Source organism: Sorex fumeus, unplaced genomic scaffold (genome assembly GCF_029834395.1).
Source record: "Sorex fumeus unplaced genomic scaffold, SorFum_2.1 ptg000054l, whole genome shotgun sequence".
Classification (NCBI taxonomy): Eukaryota; Metazoa; Chordata; class Mammalia; order Eulipotyphla; family Soricidae; genus Sorex; species Sorex fumeus.
The window spans coordinates 35802965-35818239 of NW_026606111.1; the positions used below are offsets into that span (position 1 = coordinate 35802965).

At 39.2% G+C, this 15275-nt stretch overlaps 1 protein-coding gene across 1 annotated transcript in view; it reads right to left on the reverse strand.

Moving 5' to 3' along the window:
* Positions 1-10314: 10314 nt before the first annotated feature.
* ROS1 (ROS proto-oncogene 1, receptor tyrosine kinase) overlaps positions 10315-15275 on the reverse strand; it is a 126421-nt gene continuing 121460 nt past the window's right edge. The window contains exon 44 of the mRNA XM_056125316.1: positions 10315-10625. Within this exon, the coding sequence (XP_055981291.1) occupies positions 10315-10625 (311 nt within the window). The remainder of the gene's footprint in view (positions 10626-15275) is intronic.

Below are 15275 nucleotides of genomic sequence, written 5' to 3' on the forward strand. Positions count from 1 at the left end.
TAGTATTGTCATCCCAGTAAGATCATAGCAAATCTGATGGGAGAATTGTATAGAGGATCACCATACTCAGTGAACCTAAATAATAACACAGAAGGTTTGACTAGCACTAACCAGAACAGTAGATCCTCAGACAGTAATTTTAGTAACATGATTATGAGCTATAACAATTATCAAAAAATTACTACTATTGATCTAGGGCTTAATAATTACATTTGCCTTTGTGTTGCAATAATCAATATGAAATAAATCTGTTTGTGCTGGCAAGGGGTTCCTGGGGTGGTGGGTGGGAAACTAGAGACTTTGATGTAGGATAGGTCATACTGGTGATGGGAGTGGTGGTAGGATTGGTGTTGAGACATTTATGGCCTAAAACACTGTCACATAAACAACTTCGTAATCATGGTGCTATGATATAAAATCAATTCAAAAATAATTTTTAAATATTAAAAAAAAGAATACAGAGAGATCCTGTTACTGTTAATAGGAGCCAGTGGTATCAAACATCCTTTTCCTGCACATACATACCCCACCCTTAAGTTCTGGATTCTGGGAAAGAACATAACAACATATCGTTGAAGTTGTTGTAGTAATTGTTGAAAATTACTCTTTCCTTTCAGTTTTATCACTCTCCTCTCTACTAAGCTATTTGCATTAATAGAAAGTATATTGTCTATCTTTTAAGACGTCTTCCTTAACTCCATCTGTCTAGTTACTTGTGTCTAAGTTCCTTTAAATGTCAAAAGGTCTTAATCATTCCTTTCCCCCTTTACTTTTCATTTTCTCTCATACAGACTCAAATTTGCCTCTTCTACATACATTCTCTTTAAGGCCATCAGCTATGTCCATGGAAACCCTGGAGATGATTCTTGACAGTTCTTTAACTTTCTCCTCATTAGATTATATATCAAATCTTTTGGTATGTAAATGTCAAGGTACATACCCTTGAACATTTCTTAATATGTTCTATCAAATACTACATTTGTATAGCAATTGCAATTGGGATACTATTAGGATTCTTATCTTTTTCTGTGCTATAGTCATTCTCCAGGATTCCAGTGCTGTGGTGAGTTGAATGGAAGTATTATAGAAACCATGACATCTGCAGCCTTTAAATATTAGAGATTGGGCCACACTCAACCATACTCAGGGAATACTCCTAGTCTGTGCTTAGAAGTGAACCTTGGTCATGCTCAGGGAACCATATGTAGTGCCAGGTATCAAATCAGTATTGCAATTGAAGCAACCGCATACAAAGTAAATGCCTCACCTTTTGTACAATCTCTCTAACCTCAAAACCTTTAAATATTTAACAATGGCACTAAAGATTGCTATGCCTCCTGAAATCTGATTTATTTTTTACTTACTACCTGTGTTGCATGAATATTCCTACCTGTGTTGCACAGAGACAAGACACGTGAGAGAAATGTAGAGAGCACGGAGGGCCAAGGCTTGATCTGACTCGAAGCGAAGACCAACTGCCAGAGGCTTCCTTTTATTCTATTTTTTATCAGTTACATCCTAATGACTTCATCACAGTGAAAGACTCACTAGCAAGAGTACAGTTATAGGATGAACATTCGTCAAAAGAACATCAGGGTATACATTGTCTTGTCAAAGGTATGTTGTCAAAGCTATGTTGCAATGATTTAAAATCAGAGGAAGATATGGAGCTGGACACATACACTCTACAGATTACCTCTCCCACATTCTTGTGGCTAGTTACACATAGGACAAAGAGAAGGCTCATACTGATACTTGAAGGTCAATTCAGATTAAGGATGTGTAAGAGACGGGGAAACTGCTGCCTTGTACTGCCAAGATAAGTATGACTAGATGGGTGTATAAGAGCATGCTGTACTTCTCCAGACTCACAAGTTTAGCTTACCCACTTAATATAAGAGTGGGGTCTTGGTTCTGCTTCCTGCTTGCAGGGCAGTGTCCAGAGTCTCGTCCTAATGTCTTGGCTTAGCACCAACATACCTGGGCTCTGGGAGAGAAGTGGGAAAGATGACAGTTTCATGTTTTCACTAGGCCTTCCACACCATGGTGTATTTTATCTCACAAACCAAGGATTCCATGACATCACAACAATATGCAATTTTAATTACATACTTGGAATGAACAAATAATGACTTTGTGATACCATTGTAGGCTAGACTTTAATCAGGAACCATTTTAATACTTGACTCCAGAAACTCCACACTTAACAGAGAAGTTTATCAAGGTGCTTCAGAAATCTGGACACCAATGTCAACTCTTGTGTAAAATAACCTGAAATATCCAGAAATGTTCTTTCTCTATTATAGTTGCATTGTTTACCAAAAAGGTTGAACCAGTTGACAATTCATCAGCAGTGGATGAGGGTTCCCTCCCACTCCCCCCATCTCTACCAACACTTGTTTTGTTCCTTGTGATGTATACCATTCTCAATGGTGTGAGGCTCACTGTTGTTTTGATTTGCATTTTCTTAATAACCAATGATGCAGAGCAGTTTTCATATCCTTATTATTCATTTGCATATCTTCTTCAAGAAAATGTCTGTTCATCACTTCTCCCCAGTTTTGATGGGGTTGTCTTTTTCTTGTTAATATTTACAAGTGCTTTGTCTGGGTGCTGGGCAAATATTCTCTGACAGCGAGATTTTTATTCCCTATAGGGTGGGTTGTTTTTATTCTGGTTATCACTTTTTTCACAGAAGCTTCTTCATTTGTTGTAGTCCTATATGTTTATTTTTTCTTCTGTTTTCTTGACCAATGGAATTGCACTGCTTCCAGACTTTTTGTAGTGGACCATTATCACTGGTGTGAAGTGATATGTCATCCTGACTTGCCTTTCCCTAGTAAGCAATGATGATGGATACTCTTTCATTACTATCATCTCAATACTTTCAAAATGTCATTCCATCAACGTTTGATGTAAACTTTAAAACCACTTCGAACCTCTATAATTATTGTCTAGATCTCAGGAGATAATTAAGCATCAAATAAGCCACTTGAATCCTATTTATCATTAGATCAATTTTCTGGCATCTCTCTATAAACTATACCTAAAGATTTTTGATTATGCTGGGAAAAGTTGATAAAAAAATAAATCCAGCCATTTACTTGATTAAATACAAATATTTACTTTGGCTTAAAGAAATTATAAAAGGTTTACACATACCATCTTCTAAATTTTACCATTTATTTAAACAAGTAAAATACATAGAAACGGGATGGAAATACATGGAGTTACTGCCAAATAAGATATGAAAAATGGGCCAGAGAGATAATATAGGACTTAAGGCACAATGCTTTGCATCAGTCAAACACAGTCAAACACAGACACTACATGGTCACCCAAGCATTGCCCATGCAAATTTAATGGCTGAGCATCACTGGGAGGGGCAAACTGAGTACCACTTGGGAACCCCCCCCCACAAAAAAAATCAACAAACAAAAACACTTCACTTGATCACTTGACTTCCCGTTAATCGTTGATTTGCTTGAGTGGGTGCCAGTAATGTCTCCATTTGTCCCTGTCGCGTGCTAGTGTAGCACAATGGCGTCTGTTCATTCTAGGAACACAAACAGCCTCAAAACGATTGTTCATGATCTTGATGAAGTCTGACCATCTAGTAGGTGGGCGGCCACACAGTCTTTTGACATCCCGTGGAATCCAGTCAGTAACGGCTGGATTCTAGTCCAGCAGTCCTCTCTAAATCTCATTACGTGACCAGCCCATCTGATTTTTGACACCTTGGCAAATGAGACAGCGTCCCTGATTCTTGATCTTCGAAGGTGGTCGAAACTCCAGATTCTTTCTCTCATTTGAGTGAAGCGTGATACTCCAAGCATAGCTCTTTCAATTCCTCTTTGGGAGACCTGACTAGCATTCTCATCCTGTTTGCCTGTTTGCATAGGGCCCAAGACTCTGAGGCATATGTTAATGCAGGAAGAACAGTGGAATCAAAGAGATGTGCCCGGAGCCGGAGGTTCTTCGTCCTCTTAGCTATTTCTTTGACGCTTTTGAAGGCGTTTCAAGCTGCAATCTTCCTCCTGCGCAGCTCAGGTGCCAGGTCATTTGTCATGTTGACTTCTCGACCTAGGTACACATAACTGTTGCATTCAGAGATGGTCATTCCATCAGCAAAGCGGAGGTGGTGTAGTTGCCGACCATCTATCTTCACTCCCATTCCTTCCCATTCCAGTCGTCGCATGATGTTCTCGAGGGTGGCACTGAAGAGTTTTGGTGAAGTGGTATCACCCTGTCGGATCCCTCTCTTGACATCAATGATTACTTCTTTATAGAATGGTGAGATCCTGGTAGTGAATCCGTAATATAGCTCACGGAGGATCCTGATGTATTGAGTTTGTACGCCCTGATTGACTAGGGCTTCAATGACCGCTTCCGTCTCAACAGAATCAAAGGCCTTCTTCAAATCTCCTTTAAACAAAACAAAAAATATAAAAACCAGGAGGCAACCAGTAATTCTAAGATGGGAAAACTGAGTGAATGAAGAACAGGTTTTTTTCAAAAGTTGAAATAAGATCTGATTCAAAAGCATGAGTGGGAAGTAGATTAGAATAGAATCACTTAATCACTTAATCACTTAACTTCCCGTTAGTCGTCGATTTGTTCGAGCGGGCGCCAGTAACGTCTCCATTTGTCCCTGTCACGTGCTAGTGTAGCCCAATGGCATCTCTTCGCTCCGGGAACATGGAGGGCCTCAAACCGATCGTTCATGACCTTGACAAAGAAGTCTGACCATCTGGTAGGTGGGCGGCCACGCGGTCTCTTGACATCCCGTGGAATCCAATCAGTAACAGCTCTAGTCCAACGGTCGTCTTTAAATCTCATTACGTGACCAGCCCATCTGATTTTCGACACCTTGGCAAATGAGACAGCGTCCCTGATCCTTGATCGTCCACGGATGTCAGAACTTCGGATTCGTTCTCTCATTTGAGTGAAACATGATATTCCAAGCATAGCTCTTTCTATTCTTCTTTGGGAGACCTGAATGGCGTTCTCATCTTGTTTGCGTAGGGCCCAGGTCTCTGAGGCATATGTTAATGCAGGAAGAACAGTGGAATCGAAGAGATGTGCCTGGAGCCGGAGGTTCTTCGTCCTCTTAGCTATTTCTTGGACGTTCTTGAAGGCGTTCCAAGCCGCTCTCTTCCTCCTGCGCAGCTCGGGTGCCAGGTCATTTGTCATGTTGACCTCTCGACCTAGGTACACATAGCTGTTGCATTCGGAGATGGTCGTTCCATTGAGAGCGAATGGGGCGTCAGGAACAAGGCTGTTTCTCATAAACATTGTCTTCGTAAGATTCAGCTGTAGTCCTACCTTTCCACACTCACGGTCAAAGTCGGCCAGCATTTGTGCCGCTTGGCTGATGTTTGGTGTTATTAAAACAATGTCATCAGCAAAGCGGAGGTGGTGTAGTTGCCGACCATCTATCTTCACTCCCATTCCTTCCCATTCCAGTCGTCGCATGATGTTCTCGAGGGTGGCACTGAAGAGTTTTGGTGAAATGGTATCACCCTGCCGCACCCCTCTCTTGACATCAACGATCACTTCTTTGTAGAATGGTGAGATCCTGGTAGTGAATCCGCAATACAGCTCACGGAGGATCCTGATGTATTGGGCTTGAATGCCCTGATTGGCTAGGGCTTCAATGACCGCTTCCGTCTCAACAGAATCAAAGGCCTTCTTTAAATCAATGAACGTTAAGCAGAGCGGCATCTTGAACTCCCGAGAAACCTCAATGAGTTTGGTTATCGTGTGGATATGGTCGATGGTGCTGAATCCTTTGCGGAACCCTGCTTGCTCACATGGTTGTCCTTCATCTAGTGTTCTGCCAATCCTATTCAGGATGACTCGAGTGAACAACTTGTAGATGACAGACAATAGGCAGATCGGGCGATAGTTGCCAATGTCATGGATGTCTCCCTTCTTGAACAGTAGTACGGTCCTGCTGGTTTTCCATTGAGATGGAACCTTGCATTCAGACAGGTAGCGAGTGAAGAGCCGAGCCAGTGTATTGATGAGTACTGACGGCAGGTTCTTCAGGTGTTCAGGTCTGACCTTGTCTGGGCCGGGTGCTGTTTGCTTCTTTACTGACGAAATGGCGTGTCGGATTTCGGAAGGGAGAACGTTGGGAACGACATTTCCATCCTGTGGAATTTGGTATGTCGGCAAGTGGACATGGCTATCGAAGAGATTTGAGTAGAAGTCATGAATAATCTTCTCCATTGCCGTTCTGGAGGATGTGATGGATCCATCAGGACGTCGGAGGGCAGTCATCTTGGTCTTATAGTTGGCGAAGGACAGTGCAAAATTCTACTTCACAGAGCGGGGAGAAAGGGCTTCAAAGTTCAAAAAGAGAACTCCCAGAACGACCACCAACTGGGAACTCTTTGGTACTATTGCGGCAACATGGGAAGATGCCATTGTTGACAACATTGACGAGGAATACGATCGACTGGTTCAGCACCTCCATGAATGTGCGAGGAACGCCGAGAGAGATAGCCACAAAAAGTCGCCTATCTTCGAAAACTCTTGAGCTAATTCGCCAGCGTGGTTTGGCGCATGCCTCAGGCAACCGCAAGCTAACGTCCGAGCTTGCAAAGCAGTGCAGAGATGCGATCAAGGAAGACCTCAAAGAGAGAAGAGCAGAAGTACTGGTAGATGCGGCAGAAGCCGGGAAAAAAGTAGAATAGAATAAGTGAAGGAATTTCCACTGGCCAGAGAAAACCAGTATAGATAAGCAACAGAGAGTATATCTGGACCCAGGAATATCATTTTCTCAAGGACACTTAGAATAAAGCATTTCCATCAGAATTGAATCAATATATTAATTTTCTACAGCTATATTGGAAGTTTTAAATTATAATTGATAGTTTTCATTTTAGATATTTTTCTTATGGATTATTTCTTTCCCATGAGCATATTAAAAATGAAGACTAGATCAAGCTTCTATATGGTTTTCTTTATCATTTATTAATTACAACTTCTGCCTTTGGAGCATTATTTCTCCCAAGTTTAATATTTCCAGATCATATTTTTCAGATAAAAAATAAAAGAAAATATAACAAGTTTATTTTTCTTATATATTTTTTGTGAAACAGAAAACTATTTTAATAAGTATTTCTAGTGACTGCCAATTTTCTTCTCACAATCACGATCACAACTATCCTGTTGTTCATCGATTGCCTCGAGCAGGCCCCAGTAACATCTCCTTCATTCTAGCCCTGAGATTTTTTTTAAAAGTGCCATATTCAAGGCTCTTTCAGGGTTAGGAGAATGAGACCCATCATTGTTACTGGTATTTGGCATATTGGGTACACCATGAGGAGTTTGCCAGACTCTGCCGTGTGGGCAGGTTACATTCAGTAGCCTGCCAGTTTGTCCAAAGTAAGAATGAGATAATCAGATGTCTCAGGGCTGCAAATGCGGCCGCACGCTTCCAGGAGCTGGGTTTTATAGTCTCTGGGTCTTGGCCGTTAATGGGATTAAATGGCGCCAGTTGGTGGATGTGACCCCTGCCTACTGGAATATGGAGGATCTGGGTGGAGGATGCTCAGCCCCGATCCGAGCAGGCTTGGAGATCTCAGCCCAGAGACTATAAAAACCAGCTCTTGGAAGAGAGCAGCGTAGAGTCTCCTGCCCCCACACCTGGCTGTCCTCGCCGGGCCCCTTGGAGGGAGCAGGTTGAGTTTCCCTCCCCGCCCCGACCAGGGTTCCGGCAGCCGAAGACCTCCAGAACCAGCCACCACCATGCTGAGACCACTATCCACACTCAAGAAGGTACCGGCAGAGGAACAAAGGCATGCGGGTCTTCTCTTGATGGTAAAATTATAATTTTTCCAGAATTAGATGATTTAGTTTTGAGTATTACTAGTCATTTATACTACATCAATTATAAAGTTTGCATTCAATGTTACCAGTATTATTTAGTAACAATACTAAATTAACATCACTCATTATAAAATATCACTATTATTGATTGCCAATATTATTAATTATTAATTACCAATAAAATTTATTAATAGCAAGTAGTATTAACATGTTCTTATATATGAACAGAAATATACTTATATTAACTGAAGCATATTTTATGGGTCCTATTCAGATAATCTATAAATTTCTCTACTCTCCAAGTGGCAATGTAAACAAATTGTTCTTTTTTACACATCTTATCCCTTTTTGATAAGATCCCATGATTCTGGGACCGAGTAAGTGCCAACTGCAAGCAACAGAAATGGACTCTGATTGATTTTCAAGGAAAATGTTTATTAAAAAGGGATGGAGGTTGGGGATGGAAAATAGTACAGCAGGTAGGGCACGTGGTCAATAGGGCTCAATTCCCCTATTTCCCATAAGGTTCCCTGAGCCCTCCAGGAGTGACCCCTAAACCCAGAGCCAGAAGGAAGCCCTGAACACTTCCAGGTGTGGTCCAAAAAAACAAAACAAACAAATAAACAAAAAAAAGCAGGAGGGGAAACTGTTTGGGGTAGGGGTGGAAGGAAGTAACTCACAAAAATCTCTGGCAGTGCTTGAGATTGCTACTGGGAACAAAGGCTACCTGTCACAGCAGTGTGGGTCTGCTCTGATTACCCCAACTACCAGTAGCACCTGCCTGCAGGCTCCAGACTCTTCTGCTGACTCTCCTGGCCCTCAACTCTGGTTCCCAGGAGCCAGACTAACAGCAGCTGCCTCCCTGGAAGTCACTGGGTAAAAGTTTCCTTATATCCTGAGCTCTCAAGCCTGGGAGTTTTGCATGTCTGAGAGGTGAGGGCCAGGTCACATGCCTATTCATGCAGCAGATCCCAGGAAAGCAGATGGAACTTTCTCACCACACAGAAAATAAAGGTGGAGGAACTCCTTAACACAGAAAGGGTACACCTTCTGGACTACACAAAAAGAAAACAAAAAACTTTTTAACCTAACCTTCCACCAGAAGGTTAGAATGAAGAGAAAATACCTTGTGAACACAGCTCAGTGTCCAAATAGCCTGGACCCTGACTTGCACACAGTTCACCAAAGGACTCACCATTGCCTCCCTTGTGTTCCTCATCATACAGCCAATAATTTATATCGATTTTTAGGTAGCAGACAAGTTAAACATGAAATAAATTATCCAAGGTGAATATGAACATGCAATCCTTCCGCATATTTATTTTTTGCTAAACAATATTTTTTTAGCAAATACTATCATCAGTATAGTCTCTCTAACAAGTGAACACTTTGTGTAATGCAACTGTAAGTCAGGAGAACATGCTTTTATTCACGTTACTGTTAACAGCATTGTGAGGCTTTCAGATTTTAATGGGAAGCTGCAAAAATGAATTGGCTTTAAATCAGGTTGTTTCACTGAAGAATTGTTGTAACATTGAAGTTTTTATTATTTAAGATAATAAAATCAAAGTTAAAATAAAATTAATACTGTGCAATAATTTATATTCAATTTAAAGGATAATTCAGTACTAAATACAGTCTTAAGAACTTTTATGTATATGTACAACTTATATGTATAATCTATATATTATGTATATTATGCCTTATTAGATGAGGCAAATAAAAATGAGCTTTATACTAACTAATTTCTGTAATAGCACACAAATCACACAAGAGTGATTTTTATAATATCCAAAGATAACAAAATTCTAAACTTTAGCACTTATAAGAAATCTTTATGATTCTACTTTCCATATTACTGAAGGCTGCTATCCCAAGTCTCCTAAATACAAAATATTTTAGAGTCTAGGTGGTCATTAAAAATAATATATTTGTGTATAAATAGTATTCCAAATAATTTCTATAATAGATAATAATTCCTTCTGCAGGTAGTTATTAAAAATGTTATTTATATAAATCATATGCATCAACATATAATTTCATCTCCAGAAAATCCAAGTTTACTCAGCTCTCTAAGCATCCTTCTCATGTGCTTCCACCAAGTCCTGTAACATAACTATTTTTTCTATTACAGTCTGACCAAGAATCTTCTGTAATAGCCCAGACTAAAGTATAGGCAGTGGGAGGTCAAGAGCAATGGCCTGAGGCTGCTCAGTAAAAGGAGAAGCAGAGATTCCATTTCCTAAGCTTTCTGAATGCTAAGTGATTCACCTCAGAATTCTACCTACGGTTAGGCAGTTGTCTTGGGGATTGGCACAACTGAAACCAAATGGCTCTTGGAATCATGAATCCAGGCACTTTCCACTATTGATACAGAGTTATAAACCCACCACTTCTTTCACTCTACTAAAGTCTTCTGTCAGTAAGTACTTTAAGGGAGTGTTTATCGCAAGTCTGTATTTCCCAACAGAGCTATTAATCAGATCCATCTCCATATCCACTGTGGGTGAGACAGGCATAGTTTAGGTCTTCAGGCTTGCCAGGAGGGCAGTAAGCCACTTGTTTATCTTGGCGGATATCTTTGTCTGCCTGTGGTTCCATCTCTTCTTTCCCCAGACCACAAGATTCAGGTTCTGTGGAGCTGAGAGGACCCTCAGAATTTTCTTCACATTGGTTGCATTCTGTAGCAAGTACCATATAGTTTAATCCATCTTGGTTCTTGGTTTCCATTAAAGCAACTGATATAACATCATCTGACTTCAAACAAATCATACAGCCATCTTCATCTGTGCAGAAATGAAGAAAAAAACTTAATCTAGGATCTTTTTATTTCCTCTCCAATACACATGATTAAGTTAATAATACTAATGTACTGGTTTTCAAACATTTATGAGAACCATCAAAAATACAAAAATAAATAAAACATTGCCCTATCCTTACAATATTGTAGGAGAGTGGGACTATTATTGAGAAGGTGGAGTGTGCTACATTAAAGTTAAGTTAAAAATGTGGTGAGACCACAGAGGTGATTAATTATGATGTAACAGGTGGATCACTAAGGTTGTTATTTTTGTTTGTTTGTTTGTTTGGGGGCCATCCCCAGTGAAGCTCAGGGTTTAATCCTGGTTATGTGGTCATGGGTTACTACTGGCGGGCTCAGGACCAGATGGAGTGCCTTGGATCAAACCTGGTTTGCAGCATGCAAGACAAGCACCCTACCTTCTGTACAATCTGACCCCAAGGTTGTGATCTTTGTAATTGCAAAGTTCTAGATGAACTCTTTGCTCTAAAATACTTATCCTTTCATCCTGACACATTAGCTAAGTTATCTGCCTTTAACAACGCATTACTGTAAATGAAATAATACAGTCATTTATTAAGGTAATATTTATTGCCTAAACACATGTGCTAGACTTCATTCTAGCTGAAGATGGAGCACTGAATAAAACTTCTAGAGACGTTCCTCTAGAATATTTACATACTAATAAACATGCAAATGAAGTGAGACAGACAATAAACTAGTGAACAACTTAAGTGATGGCAGGTGATGGCAAGTACTGCAAAGGGAAATTTGGCAGAAAAAGAGGCAGAGTGATGGTGGTGAAAGGTGCTGCTATTTTAGATAAAGGCAATCAAGTCCTCTCAAATAGTGCAAAATTCAAATTGGAGACTTAATTAGAGAGGGAATTCATCACGAGGCTATCTTAGGAAGAATATGAGAGAGAGAGAGAGAGAGAGAGAGAGAGAGAGAGAGAGAGAACACTAGATACAAAGGTCATGCCTCAGGAGCTCACTGAGATTGAGGCACAGTTAGGCAATCCACGTTCCTGACCCTCCTCAACTGTCCCCCATGGGACTAGTAGAATACAAAACCATTACATGAACTGGCAGATAAATTAAAGCTAGCATTTGCTTATCCTGAGGTCATGACAAACTGCTTATGACTTCAGAATGATAGGTTTGAGGAAAAAGAAAAATGACATGAGGCACAACAAAAATTATAATAACAATAATAATTACTATTATTATTGTGATTATTTAGGTTGTTAATACTTACAGGGAATTTATCAAGTACCTGGCATTGCTCTAAGCTACAAGTATATATTAACTCATTTTTCTATTAAGAATTTAGTATTTTTTCTAGAATAAAATTTTTTATTATAGTCTAATCAGATAGGTTCACAAGATGAGATCAGTCTAGGCTTGCTTCTGTATGACATGGATGTTTGGATATTATCCTTATTGAACAGATGATAAAATAGATACAAAGAGATATTAAATAATATATTCTAAGTCACATGACTTGATTTGAATTAAACTAATAGTTTGTCCTCACATCTATTCTTCCCTGAGAGATGGATAAACTGTGGTTCTGTGTGGGGGTTTCACATGGGTAGATAGTGTGTCCTACTGATGACCTTGAGGAAGGACACACTCTAGGCATGCCTGAGGTGGGGCTTAGGGTCGTAGCAAAATTGAACAGCCAGAGGGCAACTGACCATCTTTATGCTTATCTTCATGTCATTGTTTTTCTCTACTCAAAGGCTGGTCTTTTTCCATGGAAAAGTATAAGAACTCTTGTTCAACCCTGATAGCAAACTTTGGAAATAGTTCACAAAATTTTAGTTAATAATAAATATACCAAAATAATAATAATAATAATGAGATAATAAGATGTCATAATAGGATGTCGCGCCATCTTATTATCTCATTCCTACTTTGGACAAACTGGCAGGCTACCGAATATAGCCTGCCCACATGGCAGAGTCTGGCAAACTCCCCGTGGCATACCCAATATGCCAAATACCAGTAACAATGATGGGTCTCATTTTCCTAAAGAGCCTTGAATATAATCTCAGGGCTAGGATGAAGGAGACATTACTGGGGCCTGCTCGAGGCAATCAACGATTAACAGGATGATTTGTGATTGGGATTTTGTGAATAATAATAATAATAAATATACCACATAAAAATAAAGGTTCAGGGGCTGGAGCGATAGTACAGTGGGTAGGGTGTTTGCCTTGCACACGGCTGACCTGGGTTCAATTCCCAGCATCCCATATGGTTCCCTGAGCACTGCCAGGAGTAATTCCTGAGTGCAAAGCCAGGAATAATCCCTGTACATCTCTGAGTGTGACCCCCAAAAGCAAAATAAATAAATAAAAATTTTAAAAATGTTCATGCTAATATCTAATTAGTGTCAGCACAGAATGACTATGGTAAAACACAATTCCTTGCACACCAGCCAAAAGTGTGCAGGAGGTATTCTTGACTCTGTGATCAGAAATGACCTCTGGTGGTGCTGAAATGACCCTATGAGGTGCTGGGGATTCAAACCAGCTTGTAACATCACAGCTGTCATATACAAGACAAGTGCCCTACCTCCTAGACTACCTCCACAATATATCCCACTTTACAAATTAGAATCTTTTCAGTTGACTATAGTGGTCCTTTCTTTTTCTATGCTGTCGTCCCAGCACTAGGGCATACAAATGAGGGCATACAAAGGTCTCTTCTAAGTATGAGGGAGAGATCTGCTGGATTGCCCACTCTCTGTTTTATCTTCTTGAACTTCCAGGCTGGGTTTATTTGGAATTAGTTTAAATTGAAATGGAGAAAATAAAAAGTCATTTCAAAGGACAAACAATATCAGCATTCTACCTACCTTTCCCTAAGTGAATTTAACACACCTATTTATTAAGTTCCAAACCTGAACTACAGAGTTTATTTTATAACTGAAAAACAAACAAACACATGAGCAAGCTTCCCTACAGGGTTTTATTCGAAGCAGACTCTGGTCCACAGCTGAAGAACAACATGGCTGAGCTACAGGCTACCAGACTCTTGCACTTCATCTCATGTTCCTCTTTTTTGTTCAAAATCAGTGTAGCATATTCCAAAACATATCCAAATCAGACAGTGTAGTAAACTATCTCCCCACCACGTATAAAAAAAATTTTATCACATGCCAAATATTGCTAATGGCTCGGTGTTGCATATTTATGAAAGGATCCTGTAGTTATGATTATTGTAAAGACACAGTAACAGTCATTGAGAAACTTAAAGAATAAGTAATGACAACAGAAAAAATACCAAAAAGCAATAGGAAAACATATGTAACATTAAGTAGTTCAGTTGTCCAGATTATTGAGAAAATTAGAATGCTCCTAGAGGTTTTTTTTTTAAAAAAAAAAACAGGCTCAAGGAAACTTAAAAATTAAATATTTACTGGGCCCGCTCGAGCAAATATATATATATATATACATATATATATAAGCTACTTTGTTGTCATGATTTTAATTCATTAAATAGCATTTTGGGAGACTTTCTAATAACACATGATTTTAATTTTTTCCCTTTTAAAAAAAACTTGTTCATAGCACACACAAAAATATTTCTATTAACAAATCATGGTGACATGTGTCAAAGAAACTCATTAGCAAACTAATTCTTTGGTTTATAGTACTGCAGGCAATATTTAGTAACTTGACACTCACAAGCTTTCAGCAATTAGTACATCTTATTACATAAAGAACATATAAGTATGGTGGGGACAGGGAGCTTCGTTTGTTTACATTTGTTTAAAAGCTGAATAGGAAGCCTGTGGGCCAGGCCATAAAGCAAAATTCCTGAATAAGGACAGTATGCATTTAGCAACCTTTCCAACAAGAGGGAAATATTAAAATAAAGATTTCCAAGTAAGACGGGGTATTTACAGACGAGACATATGCTGGCTGACTGGCTAAGTTTAGAACAGCAGAGGAGCATTTAGATTTGTTTCCTGTAGAACTCTCTGGGACTGATGAGGTGATGTTTACACAAATGTTTGGATGAAGTCATTGGGATATTTTTACTAGATGCCCAGATATGTTACTAATCTCTCTCCCTCTATTCCCTTTCCACCACATTAGGTTAGTAGGACCATAGGACAGGCATGGTATAATTTCTCCCTCTAATTTTAATGTGCTTCTTTTTATCTCTCCCAGAAATTCTTCCAATGTTTTTTTAATCTTATAATTCTCCAACAATAGTAATGAAGATGGGCATCTTACTCTTTTGATAAATTTATGACTAGTCTGCAAAGTAACCAACTATAATTAAACATATTTTCTTTTACCTAAAAAGGAAAATAAATGTAGGCTTCCCTTGAAAGGATCCTTCCATGATTTCTATCCTTGCAAATATGTCTTTCACTATATATTTTTATTCTCTACTCACTTAAATTGAGTCATGTCTCAACAATCAAAAAGTTGTAATGACTTACATGCCTCCCTGTATTGTATGTCCAGGACTTATATTAATAGTAAATAAGAAAATGTAAATTTCTCTTTTACTAAAATTATGTCATTTCAATGAATTGTTCATTTCTATCTAGTGGCAGTGTTTGATAATATTCTGTTGAAATCTTACTGTATTATTATTCTCCATATTTATGT